This window comes from Wyeomyia smithii, chromosome 3, assembly GCF_029784165.1.
Source record: "Wyeomyia smithii strain HCP4-BCI-WySm-NY-G18 chromosome 3, ASM2978416v1, whole genome shotgun sequence".
Taxonomy (NCBI): domain Eukaryota; kingdom Metazoa; phylum Arthropoda; class Insecta; order Diptera; family Culicidae; genus Wyeomyia; species Wyeomyia smithii.
In genome coordinates, this window is record NC_073696.1 from 76,063,615 (window position 1) to 76,077,776 (window position 14,162).

Below are 14,162 nucleotides of genomic sequence, written 5' to 3' on the forward strand. Positions count from 1 at the left end.
GATTCCTCACATTGGAATCGTAAAGCGTCCGCAATAAAATATCCTGACGAAAGAATCCTCAAGAATGCCTTGTATATGGGACTGGGATTTTTGAGTGAAAATCGAAACCTTTAACTTTAACCGTTTTGTGCTCGATATTCTTATATCTGTTGTGATTTTTATTTGATTTCGATGGCACTGAAAGATCCAGTAACCTATCTACTTGAAATTAGGGTCAGCGGCGCCCAAGAATTCTTTCATTCCCGAGAATACGATATTCCGAAAACTGAGGAATTTCATGAATATTTGGACAAAATCTAACAATTATTGGTTCAAGATACATAAAATTACTTTAACAGGCCTTTTGTATGGTTTTGGGTATTTTGGTGATATGCCCTCGAAATGGTCCTTTCGGAATTGATTCCACAGTGGCTCCTGGTGGCCATAGAAACAATTAAATAAAACAAGGTTAAATACCATCCAATATTGGTATACAGGTCGGACTCGATTATCCGGAACATCAAAAAAAATTTCACTCCGGATAATCGAGTTTTCCGGATAATCGAATCACACAAAAAATACTGAAATTTTGCGATTAACGAACATGAAATAAATAGTTCTTTTCTTTATTTTACTTGTATGATGCAGTGGCGTCACCAGAATTTACTTCTGAGGCGAAAGGAGGTAAAATCTTAAAAAGTAAAAAAAATAAATTGGACATTGAGTATTTCCACTCAATTCGAACTTGTCCCAAACATGCCGGAAGTGACTCAAACGGTAACAAATATGCCAGAAGGGATGGTAAAGGCGAAATTTCGGAATAAAAATTGAAAACGGACACCAAAAAAATAAAATTCCGGATAATCGAGTCTAAAATTCCGGATAATCCAATTCCGGATAATCGAGTCTCCGGTAATCGAGTTCGACCTGTATTCGGAACCGGGATGATGCCCCTAGACCGGAAAACGACCTCAGACGCCATTTTGAATTCTGTAAAGGTGACTTCCAGACTCTGGGAAATATAAATATCTGGCCGAATACCTCCCAATATGAGTATTTCCAGAATCGGAATGATGCCCAGAGACCGGAAATAGATTCCAGACGAAATTTTGGAATTCAAAATGGCGTCTGGGTCTTTTCCGGTCTCTGGCTATCATCCCGACTCCGGAAATAGCCATGTCGGGTGATATTCGGCCATTTTGCGCCTTTTTCCAGAAACCGGAAGTCACTATATTGAATTCAAAATGGCGTCTGAAATTGATTTCCGGTCTCTGGGCATCATTACGCATCCGGAAATACTCATTTCGGGAGGTATTCGGCCAGATTTTGTTATTTTTCAGACACCGGAAGTCACCATTAAGGAAATCAAAATAGCGTCCGAGGTCGTTTTTCGGCCTCGGAGCATCATCCCGGTCCTAAAAATACTCATCTTGGATGGTATTCAACCTTGATTTATTCAATGGTTTCTATCGGCAATAGAAGCCCCTCTGGAATCTATTCCGAAAAGACCATTTTAAAGTCATATTACTTAAACACTCAAAAGCTAGCAAATGGCCTGTGGAAGTAATTTAAGAACTTTGAACCATTAATTGTAAGATTCTGTTCAAATATACATATAACTCCCCAGTTTAGGAATATATCATTGACAAACCGGATATCCGGCTATGAGAGATTTGTTTACGAGGCACTGCTAACGCTGATTTGAAAGTAAATGAGTTACTGAATCTTTTGTTGCTACAAGTATCAAATCAAGTATCAAGTATCGAATGAAAATTGCGAAAGTTACAAGAACTTTATTTTGGGGTACCCAAGAACCCCGTCGAGCACATAACGGTTGAAGTGAAAGGTTCCGTATCCTAAGAATTCTCCTAACACGATTCTCCTTCAAGAATCCTAGCCCCATAGAGAGGGAATTCCTGAGGATTCCTTTTTCAGAATTCCTCGTCAAGGATGCTTCACGATTTCAATGTGAGGAATCCTAGGGAATCCGATGGATTCTCATTACACGATTCTCAATCAAGAATCCTAACCCCATAGACAGGGCAGTCTTGAGGATTTCTTTTCAGGATTCCTTATCAAAGACGATTCACGATTCCAATGTGAGGAATCCTAGGGAATCTGAAGGATTCTCATTACACGATTCTCATTCAGGAATCCTAGCCCTATATATAGGGCATACTCGAGGATTCTTTTTTCAGGATTTCTTATCGAAGACGCTTCACGATTCCAATGGGAGGAATCCTAGGGAATCCATGCGAATCTTATGTGTTCCGGGTAGCGTGAATTTTGCCTATATACTTCGGGGCCAGCCACAAAAGACAATCAGTAAGACTGTCGCAGTGGCATCTCAGTACCCAGTGCTTTTCAGGCATACATCTGATGATACTTCAAGATAATGATGAATAGACGTTTGGCCTCCGAGAAGACTACACATCGATGATGTCTTTTCTTTTGGAAGGTGGCGTGGACATCTGCAAACAGACACCTGAGTAGAGAACTCAGAGGCACCTACTCGGCCTATTCCGGATCCATTAAAACCCCTCCAGTCTCCCGGCCCAATCTTCCCGAGACGACGGTAAAGTATTACGTTGGGGAGTGGCTTTTGTCCTTGATGCACCCTCTTTACTCTTATAGCATTCCAGCTAACTAGCTGGAGACTGGCAATTAGCTACCACTGGTGTGTTGTTGTTTGATCTGCCACACACGTTGCAGGACAATCTGAGAGGCGGCTGCACAAACCGTGCTATAGATGTCCGGGTTATCGCATACCCTCCAGAGTAGGTTGTTCGGAGTAGTGTCTGACCCGTTCGAAGAAGACGTGCTCAGCACTCTCTTTCGCATCCACGCACTTGGGACACATGATAGATCCAGCATGTCCAAACCTATGCATATCTTGCCTGAAGCAATCATGGCCTGAAAAGATCTGTGTCAGGTGAAAGTTCACTTCGCCATGATACCTCCCGGCCCAACCGGATACCTCCGGAATACGTCGGTGTGTCCAACTATTCTTCGTGGAATTGGACCATTCACGCTGCCATTGGGACCGCCGCTTGTGTCACGTTGATCGAAACACTCTCTGTCCTCCTTAATGGTGATGCTGATAGGCATCATGTCGGACAAGACATAAATTGCGTCGTATGATGGTTGCTTACCAGACCGTTTACACCCTCCGTGAACTCCACTAATCTATTGAGAATAATCCTTTCAAGCACCTTGCCCGCAGTATCTACCAGGCAGATAAGCCTATATGCCGATGGATCCCGTGGTGGTTTCGCAGCCTTCGGCAATAAGACCAATCTCTGCACGCAAAGTTTTCCGTATTACTTAATTAGCAATAACGTGAAATGACTCTTTAAGTAACAAATCTGTTACTTAAAAAGCAATAATCAAGTAACAACACATACTATCACATATTTAGCACGTGTTACGGGAATACGACTATCTAATTGGACGGTTCAACCACATGCAAAATTTTCACTGTCGAAAAATGCTCCCTTTCCATCTCTAGTCAAGAAACAACACCGTCGCATATGTTGTACATGCGCTGTGAGGGGGACTCCCCCTGCCGCAGGTTAATGTACAGCACTACTTAGAGCTGTACATTAACTCACGGTAAGACAAACCGTCATCGCAACTCAAGCTGTTTCTTCTATCTCCAATTCATCTGATGTGCGTGTATTAGTTTGTTGTACGCATACGAAATAAAGAAGTAATATGACAAGAGTTGCCAAGCAGCATTTTTTCCGTCATACAGTATGCAAACGTTGATGATTTCAAAGACTTGAAATGCGTCTTGGAATCACATTACTGCGTCAGAGAAAAACACAAACATTTGCCTTTGTGCAAGCTATCTAAAACACACAATGAGTGTGCTTCATAAAAACTCATTTGGACCTATTTGAAGATACAAAACTCGTGTCCATCCCGAACAACATCCGCATTTCTGGGCTCACGGTATTGCATATTTTCATTTCGAGTAAACACTGGGGAACAAAACAGCGGTGTTTCTAATTAGACATTTGAGGTTAACGGGGGAAATTTTTATTATGTGTGAATAAGGGGACAGAAATGAACCTGATCGTTGCATCAAGACAAATGCAACGAGTGAAGTTTTGCTAACACATGCATTGCGATTCTTGGCTGTATCCTGCAGAAACACATACAAGCGTGTGGCTGTCATAATTTTTGTTACTTTTTGGTTATTACTCGTTGTGTATAACGCACGGTCTAATACACAATAAGTTATAAAAAGTTGCACCAAAGTAACAAAATGTTCCCCGTTCGTGTTGGGTGTGCCACCTTCACTTCTCTAAGAAGAGGCAGTCATCTCGGCACTTCTGCATGACTGCCTGGAACAGCCCGGGGCCCATTTTTATCGCCAGCCTGATTGCCAGGTAGGAATTCCATCCGGTCCCGGTGCATCGCTCGCCTCTAGGAAGTTGGCAATCCCGATGAGTTCCTCATTCGTAACCCATACCTCCTCCTCTACCTCGACACGGCTGTCGTCGCTCACGAATTGGATGTTCGGCAGGTTGGCTAACTATCCATTGCCAAGAACTTGGCTCACGGCGTGGAAAGAGTAGTTCGCTGATACGCTCCAGCATCGCTGGTGATCGCTCTATAAGCGCCAACACGATCCTGTAGGTGTCACCCCACGGATTGGTATCACCACTAGCAACGAAGCAGGCCTTAATTGCACTCTTTAGCACCGATCTTGTAGGGCCGAATGGTGCGCGGCGCTCAATTCACTGTTCGTCTTTTCGCGCACGCTGTTATTCTTAGTCTTTCACGGTGAAACCAACTGCGAAGGTCCGCTATCGCGTCAGTCTACTAGTAAACCGGTGACTTCTCGTTCCTCGGTTGGCGAATCTCAGGCGTGCTGGCTTCGCACGCTCGTGATAGTATGGCAACTAGTTGGTCAGCAGTCCGACGGAGCCAACTGCCCACCACTGAGCTCTCTTTTTATTTTCTCTTCAAATACTTCCACATCGAAATGCAATGTCTTCCACTCGCGGACGGTGGAGTGTTGGCTTTACCCGTCGCTTTATGCCTTGTGTTGTTGTCCAAATTATAGCAAACCGACTGATGTTCGCTGTTGGTATAGCCATCATCTACCCTCCAGTTCGTGATAAATCCTGGGCTGGAGAACGTCACGTCGATGATCGGTTCCGCACCATTTCTGCTGTATGTACATTTGGTTCCAACGTTGGCCAGATCTAGGTTGAGCTATGACCCCTCTGGTTCGTAGAGCGACTTTCACGCTCAACAGCCCAAGCGTTAAAGTCGCCCGCCACCGCCAACGGCGTTAGACCCGATAGCTTTATGAATAACAGGTCGACCATCTGGGTGAACCTTTCGAAAGACTAACATGGCGAAAGAAGGACCAGCAACTACAGTAGAACAGTTAGAACAGTTGGAAATCGCGTACCCTTCTTTTGAGGTTAAAACAACATCCTGAACTGGGAACCTGCTCGTTGTCCATATGTGCATGGCGCATATGGACTTATCCGCAGCCTAGCTACCGTTTCCGGGAGGGATGTAGTAGGGGTTCGATACGATGGTGATGTCCGACAACAACTCAGTAACTGCTTGGTATAGCAGCTGCTGGGTTGCGTAGCAACGGTTCAGGCTGCGTCATCCTTACGCCCGTGGTTTCGCAGCCGGCTTACCGGCTAGGTACCTTAGGCCTGCCATAAAGAGTTTGGCGTCCCGTTTTCCGGAACATACCATGCACTTGAGAGACTCCACGCCATGGCCGGATTTAGGGGCTGGAGATCCCGGGGCAGATATTCTCGTGAGGCCCTCTTTTCTTAAAAAATTGGAGGTAAGAAAATTTTAAATTTTGAAGTGCCTTAATGCTACGCTGGAAGGAATGTGATGAGAAAAAATGAAGGTTTTACTCTGTCTTCACGTCTGGCATAGGACTAGGGGGCCCCTCGTGTCGGAAGACCTGGGGCATTTTACCAATGTTCCCCTCCTTAACGGATTTAAGGCCTGCTCCACGCAATTCTTCGCTTTAGGCCTGCACCACCGCAACGCTTGCATGCATCGATGTTGTCTGAAAAGTGCTGGCCGTCAATCATCATGTGTTCAATCTGGGATCAAGCCTCTCAATTGGGATGTCTCAAGGTGTGTTTCCAAATATTCAAAAGTGCGAAACAGGTACTAAAGTTTACTAGCCTCAGGCCATTGTCGTCGATGGTAAAGTGAAGGCAATCTCTAACAATACCCAAGCAGCAAAATTTGTTTCGTTAATGAACTTTGTGCATCACAGCAACAAATTCTTATGCGAAATTAAGTTGCAGTTACATCTCAGTTTCATATACAATGACAAAAAAAGCGCAGGAGGTGGAGCCAATTGCAACATTTTCGTTGTTTCAACACAAGTTTCAAGAATGAAACCGCAATGTGTATGAACTTATGCATGGAATTTTATAACAACATGGTAAATGCTGCGTTACAAGTTCATGGCTCGGTTTTAAATATTGCTTCCCTTATCATGCCAATGCAATCGTCATTACTAGTTTTTAATTTTGCTTCTTCAATTCATCAGTACCTTAGCGTGATAATGAAATTCAAAGCAATTTATCATATCGCTTAGAGACCCATACTTTTTGGACGACTTCTAGTCCAAGCACCAAAGAGTTACAATGCAGTAAATAACCTCATATCAAAAACAAATATAAGGCAAAAGTTGCTGTTACATGGCTTCAGAACATGACAGCAACTTTTAGAAGTATTTTTGTGTGTTTGTTTTTTGTATCTCGCAAGCATCACGTTGGCAACCTATATGCTTCACCCACTAGATCTATTCAGTGAAGGTTAGGTTTTCAAATGCCGTTTATACGTTTCAACAACAAATCTAATCTCGCGAATTACGTTGTTGGTGTGAAGATTTTTGAAGCAGCGATGCAACTTTAGTTGTTGCTTGTTTCTTTACAATTTCATCGTAGTAACAAAAAATGTTTCTTAAAACCTCGGAATTTCATTAGTGCAACAAATGATCACAATTTATTTTTTTATTATGTTTCAATTGTTGCTTGGGTAACCAATAATACCTCCGATGACGATCTTCATGTCATGTTGTGGATACTCTCCATAAGTTTTCTAAATTGGCTCGCAGAATCGTTTGTCGGCGCATACATATTGATAAGACTGTATCTGAAAAATCTGCCATTAATCCTCAATACGTATAGACCCTAATGGGTCTGACCCTAATGACTGGGTAATAATCAAGAGGAAATTGAAGAACACTGGTAAGGTGATGCGGGAAGCTGCACAGATGCAACTCAAGATTATTATTGAACCCCCATAATCATATATTACAGGGCGGCAGAGTACCTCTAGCGTACTTTCGGGTCTTTGTAAAAACCCCAAGAAAGAAAGACAAAGGAAACAAACTAAAACTCATCGGTTTTATTCCAGTTTTCCTCTTCGTTGCCTGCGATAATTTTATCCAGATCGGGACGTTCAATGGTCCTTGGCAGAGCGGTTTTTACCTGCTTCTTGGTATTTTGCCGGGGATAGCCAATAACTCGGCTAAACGGCGAGCTAAATCAACGATAACACTCAATTCACGGGCCAACGGGACAACATTCGTTGGACTTACACAAAAAGCGGAAAAAACTTCGCTTCTACACAAAACAAACTGTAAAAATAGAACTGTTCAAAAACGCGCACATAAATGCGTCGTGTGTCGGTTATCGTGATCGAGGCTAAACTAAAAAATCACGCAGTGGCTGCCTCCGTTGATTAAAACAAACTCACCTAGAAGTCGAATTAAGCACCGGTTTCCGACAGCTAGAGGAAATTTCATCCTATTTATCCATAAAATTACTACACGCATTTATTTCGTTCACAGACAGAAAACGAACGAAACTGAACAAATTTAAGTGAACGACAACAGTGGTAAGCAGTTGTCATGTTGAGTACACACTCTTACAGTAGTACTTAAATCGAAGTAACTTTCCACGCATGGCTGTAATTACAACCCGGCAGATTACAATCTTCGAATAAAAGATATGCAGTCAGTTTTGAACATTTTAGATGAAAAGTTTGCTTTCTCATTAACTTTTTCTACCAGGAAAATTTAGCAGCTTTCAAATAGAAACAATAAACTTGTTCTAAGTGACATACTTTAAAAAGAGTATTCAAAAAACTCTAACGTTGAATAACTCTGAGTAGAATAACGTTAGGGCATATGTGTAGCAGAGTTCTTGTGATCAAGGATAGACTTCTATCAGCTCTTGAAATATTCTCTAATATCTAGCGGCATAGTGGTTATCAAAATTAATGGAAACCGACCGAACCACAATTTATTGAAAACTAACCTATTGGAAAAAAACTTACCATTTTTTGTTGATTTCGTTAATTTCTTTTGCCTACAAAAATTTCACACATTTCTTCGGTTGTTGTCCACAGGTATCACCGGCACTGTACGAATCGATGATAACGGAGATCGTGACGCTGATTATTCCATTCTCGATCTGGATCCAATTACCGGCAGGTTTGAAGTGGTGGCACATTATTATGGACGCAGCAGGTAAGGGGCCTCCAAGTTGTGTTTCGCAGCGAAAGGGTTCGACAGTGAATTAGTACCGATTTTATCGTTTTCCTCATTACTTTTCGCCGACGCAGCGAATATAGCCCGGTATGGGGTAAACGAATCCACTGGCCTGGAGGACGAGAGGGGCCACCGCCAGATGTTCCCAAGTGTGGCTTTCTGGGAACGTCTCCCTCGTGTCAGGGAAACGGTAATTTAATTGCGGGTTTCCGATCAGAAAGCTACGCTTTTTACTGACGTATTTTATTTATTTTTTCTTTTTCACAGAAATGATTTTTTTATATGGAGTTATTGGCTTCGGTATAATTTCTACTTTTGCTGCAGCTGTAACATATATCCTGTGCAAGTAAGCGAAATCGGACTTTCGTTCTTTAATTAAGTTCCAATCTACAAACTCTTATTGCTGAGTAATTCATAAATAGAACCGCTTAAATTAGTTTAATCATTCATAAACTACTTTGAGAGGAAATGTTATTTTTATTGACACACCTGCTAAGTAAATAAATTCAACAGGCAGATGAAGCTGAACAATGAGCTGAATAACATGTCATGGAGGGTTCGGCCGGACGAAGTGCTTCTGGAAGTTGGAAAACTGTTTGGCAGTAAAACAGGATTGCAGAAGTTGAATTATGAGGTGCGTAAATCAAATTAAATTTCCTCGCCACTTGAGCAAACACTCACCCACTTAACGATCAGAACTTTTCTTTACAGCAATTTGGTAGCTCCGGTCGTGCTTCGATTGCCAGCGGAAATTCACAGCCACCAGCGCAACTTTTCACTACAATTGGTATTTATAAAGGGGAACGGGTAGCCATCAAGAAAGTGGCGAAGAAAAAGGTTTATATCACTTCTACATTGCTGTGGGAGATTAAACAAGCACGGGACGTAAGTCACGAAAACACGGTTCGATTCGTTGGGGCATGCATCGATCTTCCACGACCGACAATTCTCATCCTGACTGAGTACTGTCCGAAGGGTAGTCTAAAGGATGTTTTGGAGAATGAAGCTATTCAGCTAGACTGGAACTTCCGAATGTCTCTGATCCACGATGTTGTTAAAGGTATGGCTTATCTGCATAACAGCGACGTGGGAGTGCACGGAAAACTTAGATCCTGCAATTGTTTGATTGATGGACGATTTGTGTTGAAGATTTCCGATTTTGGATTACGCACTCTGACCACTCCGTCAGAACTTATGCAGGACCAGAATTATTACAACAGTAATTAGGTTTGTCTAGGTCCAATCTAATTGTTTGATAAGAGTATATTTTTCCAGAGCTGCTGTGGGTGGCTCCCGAATTGCTCCCAGCCACTGTCATCCCTGGTACACCTGCGACTCAGAAAGGAGATGTCTATTCGTTTGCTGTCATTTTGGAAGAGATTGTAGTACGAGGAGGACCTTACGAGACGGCACGACAATTCATGGATCCGCAACATATCGTAGAAAGGGTCGTTGGTCATGAAGATCCACCTTTTCGTCCCTTTGTAGGTCAACGCGATTGTCCTCCAGATTTACTAGATTTAATGGAGAAATGCTGGTCCGATAGTCCCGATGATCGACCTACTTTCGTACAGATCCGAGCTGCAGTGAAACTAATAATGAAGTATGAACATGAATCGAGTAATTTATTATTTTAGCATCTATAGAATGAATACTTGTAGAGGTTTCTGCGAGAATCTTATGGACGATTTGTTGCGCCGAATGGAACAGTATGCGAACAATTTAGAGAGCTTAGTAGAAGAGAAAACCGAGCAACTCAGCATGGAAAAGCGAAGAACGGAAGAACTACTATACCAGGTTCTCCCAAGACCAGTAGCGCAACAACTTCTAGCCGGAGAAATGGTTCAGCCGGAGCAGTTCGAGTGCGTTACCATCTATTTCAGCGACATCGTTGGTTTTACGGCACTCTGTGCCCAAAGTCGTCCAATGGAAGTTGTCGATTTTTTAAACGATCTCTACAGTACTTTCGACAGGATCATTGGTTTCTACGACGTGTACAAGGTGGAAACCATTGGGGATGCGTACATGGTGGTCTCGGGTCTTCCAGAACGAAATGGTCACGACCATGCGCGGGAAATCGGTTTGATGTCGCTAGCTGTCCTAGATGCCGTTAAGTCTTTCACCATAAAGCACAAACCAGACCAGCAACTGAAGATTAGAATAGGAATTCACTCGGGACCGGTTTGTGCCGGAGTGGTTGGACAGAAAATGCCGCATTACTGTTTGTTCGGTGATACTGTTAATACTGCTTCAAGGATGGAATCGACTGGACACCGTGACTATCGCCCTAAACATACTGATATTGAACAACTGATTTATTTTTCTAATTTACAGCCTTAAAAATACATGTTTCTGAAGCAGCTAAACATATTCTAGATAAATTCGGCACGTTTCGGCTGGAGCTACGAGGGGAGGTAGAATTGAAAGGCAAAGGAATTGTTACGACTTTTTGGTTGGTAGAGTGTTCGGAACCGGATTTAAGGTGAAATCGATTTATGTCTTGTTTAGTGAGATACCACACTGATATTTTGAATTGTCATTTTAAGGCCACCGACACCGATGAAGGTTCACGAAAGTGAAGTGCCGTTTCCTATACTATTCCCTGGAATCGGAAAGTAACAGTAATCAATCAGTACTAATCATCACTGCAAAGTCTAGCCAATTAAAAAAGGAGATTTATTTATCTACATAATTTTTATGAAATGTTCCCTAGAAATTGTATGTCAATTTGGTTTTGAATGATATACGTACCAAATTTAAAAAGATGTTTCACTATATACTATCTAGTCAATAATATGGACGCTGTAATGCACAATTATATATTCAAGGTGTTCAATAAATGGACTGATTGTGATAAGTATGTTAAACGGCAGATGTTTCTTGTGTTTTGATTTAATTTCGCACAAAAGTATATCATTACGATTATTTTGCAAATAAATTAATCTAGCCTGAAGTTCAAATTGTCATTTATACTGGTATAAAACTTTGAGACGATGGCATTGCTGGAAAATATCTCGTAAGCGTTAAGGTTGTTGGTTAGCAGTACTTCGATAGGAAGTATGCTTTATAATTAAGACTCATTTGTCATCCAGGTTTCAAAATTAATTAAATTTATACTAATTTCAATCAATATTCATTAGGCCTCGTACAATCCAACTTTTGTTTTCACAAACTTGCTCAGAAATATAAGTTCAATGAGAGAAGTAAAAAGGAACTGCAAATAATATGAATCTAAATGAAAGTCTGAATATAATCAAATCTGCAGACACAGCAGGGTTTGCTTTTTGTTCATCCTCACTTATCTTATCTCACTTATTTTGTTACATTCAATTCCAGATGAATCAAGCAAAAAAGTCTCTTGCAGTGAGCGTTTTTTTTTTTTTCAATTTATTACGTATTTTCATCTGCTGAAACCAATGAGAAATGCTCTGTAAGAACTTGCAGATTATCGCAGTAGTGGCAATTTGATATCAGGGCTCTATTTATTTTTATAATTCGCTACGGTTGAAACTCGTACTCTCAAAAAAGATTTTTGCAGAAATTTATTTCTGAATGAATATCTATTCATACATATCATCGTAATGTTAAAATGTTAATTGAATCCGCCTCCATTACCTGTGAAAAGTTAGCTAAAATTTCAATAGGCTCTATGAGAAAAATGGCGCCAATGAATTTAATTTCAACAGAAAAAAGACTCAATCACTTTAATGATCTGCAGTGAAAGAACGTTGTTAGCGCTTTTCAACATTTTGAACCTTTTTTTCTAGTTTTAATTGATGGTTTTGTTACATAGGACCTAGAGTGTTTTCGTTATTACATAGGACTCATCTGATTGATCTCTTAGTATACATTAGTGACACATTGAACCTACGATTTACGTGGTTTCAACGGCTTGATAAGAACAAAAACACTATATTTTTTAACGTATGGAATCCGATAGTCAGACTACCATCTTCTTGGCCTTTTTGCTCAAGATCATTCGTACGATTTTTGGCATAACTATTTGCAGCCACGTTGCCTCAGACAGAGTCTCAATGCCGCCGCAGAGTCGAAATCTGGATCTTCTTTTGACTTTGCGTAGCTCAGCGTTATATTTTGTGGAGGATTCTCTATAGAAGAGGCGTCTAGCTCCCCGACAAAGGTTGCTGAGTAGTTCGTTCCACCAGGGCACATAACAGCAGGCTGGTAATTTCATTAACGAAAAGCTTGCTGTAAAAGCTCCCGTGATCCTGTGATGTAGGTCACTTGTTGCGATATCTAGGTAGTTTAACCGCAGTTCGTATATTTTTATGGCAGAAAATCCTCGAGTTATCCATATACTTAATACACTTAAAAGAGTTCCAAGGGTGTTCCTCGGATCCCCCGGATTCCTTTGGTCTAACAGAGAAATGTCAATTTCTGCCTTTCTTCGCTATTAAGGCAGTGAGATATATGGACTCTTATCAAGTAGCGTTGGTGAAAGCTGGTTCGTTGTTAGTTAGTAGGGTATTCAGGGTATTGTTGTTGTATCAGCAAAACCGCACAAGCATAGGAACTTTGAATAGTGATATTTCGTACACCTCCTCGTGAAATATGCGAAGACAACGACTAACTTCTATTAACCATTGATCGTTGGGATTTCTACCGCTATGGCAATTAAATCTCGTTGGGTGGATTATGTGATGGGAACAAATTCAATAATTCTGGGTTCGTAAATGGCTGGACACGTGTCCCTCGGTGGAAACTTTGGTCTCATACTGACCAAATTGGTAAGGAAAGCTTCCACTCTACTGCGAACGATAATGACCTGAAATTTATCAATTTCGCTGCAGACAAAGGCATGTCTATCTGTAGCACTTATTTCGCACGCTGGAATATTCGTAAACACACCCGGATGCACTCAAATTAGGTGGCAAACGTAAGGTCGTTTAAGGGACCAAACGTTGACTCGGATCACCAAGATTCACGCCCGGTTATCCAACGTATTGAAATCGAAGACCACGAGGAAGATATCATTGAACATCCAGTGGTTATCAACTGGAAGAGTGGCTGCAGAGGCTGTAGAGCGGATCGATGGGCAAGCTGGAGGGGACATGAACAGAAAGTGGGGACGTACGTATTTAATTCAGCTGTAACAACCACCCCCAGCGAGCGGTTTGACGCTGAGTACCAGCGAGCGATGGATGAGAAGTACCGCGCTAGGCTACGGCTGTGACACTTTAGAGCGTAGGGATACATCAAGCAGTTAGAGCCGCTAAATCAGAGGTGGCGTTGGAAAAAACATTTTAGAATTGCCCTCGGATTGGTTGAAAGCTACCGCCAGAACTGTAGTAACTATCGGGACATAACTATTCTCAGTACCATGTACAAAATTCTTCCCCGCATCCGGTTTCATCGACTGAGGCCGTTGCAGGAAACCTTTGTTTGCGAATACCAGTTGTGGTTTTCAAGGCGGACGCTTAACCGCGGATCAAATCGACAAATCCTCGATAAATTTTTGAGAATCAAACTGGCAGATTTACCATCTGTATAAAGACTTCAGGGCAGCGTACGATTCAGTTAAAAAAGATGAGCTAAGACAGATAATGCGCGAGCATGGCTTTTCAACAAAACTAATTATACTGATTCGTGCCACCCTTGA

General features: G+C 41.7%; 1 protein-coding gene across 16 annotated transcripts in view; it reads left to right on the forward strand.

Annotated features, from left to right (window-relative positions):
* The window catches only part of LOC129731736 (atrial natriuretic peptide receptor 1), a 52,722-nt gene extending 41,315 nt beyond the window's left edge, over positions 1-11,407 (forward strand). For 13 of the 16 annotated variants that reach the window (XM_055691972.1, XM_055691965.1, XM_055691968.1 and 10 more), the window contains 9 exons: positions 8,401-8,521; positions 8,617-8,732; positions 8,810-8,888; positions 9,056-9,176; positions 9,239-9,761; positions 9,803-10,145; positions 10,204-10,817; positions 10,877-11,024; positions 11,089-11,407. In XM_055691972.1, coding sequence (XP_055547947.1) covers positions 8,401-8,521; positions 8,617-8,732; positions 8,810-8,888; positions 9,056-9,176; positions 9,239-9,761; positions 9,803-10,145; positions 10,204-10,817; positions 10,877-11,024; positions 11,089-11,161 — 2,138 coding nt within the window. In that variant the 3' untranslated portion in view covers positions 11,162-11,407. The remainder of the gene's footprint in view (positions 1-8,400; positions 8,522-8,616; positions 8,733-8,809; positions 8,889-9,055; positions 9,177-9,238; positions 9,762-9,802; positions 10,146-10,203; positions 10,818-10,876; positions 11,025-11,088) is intronic. The other 3 variants (XM_055691977.1, XM_055691978.1, XM_055691979.1) reach the window with 3 other exon arrangements.
* The last annotated feature ends 2,755 nt before the right edge of the window (positions 11,408-14,162 follow it).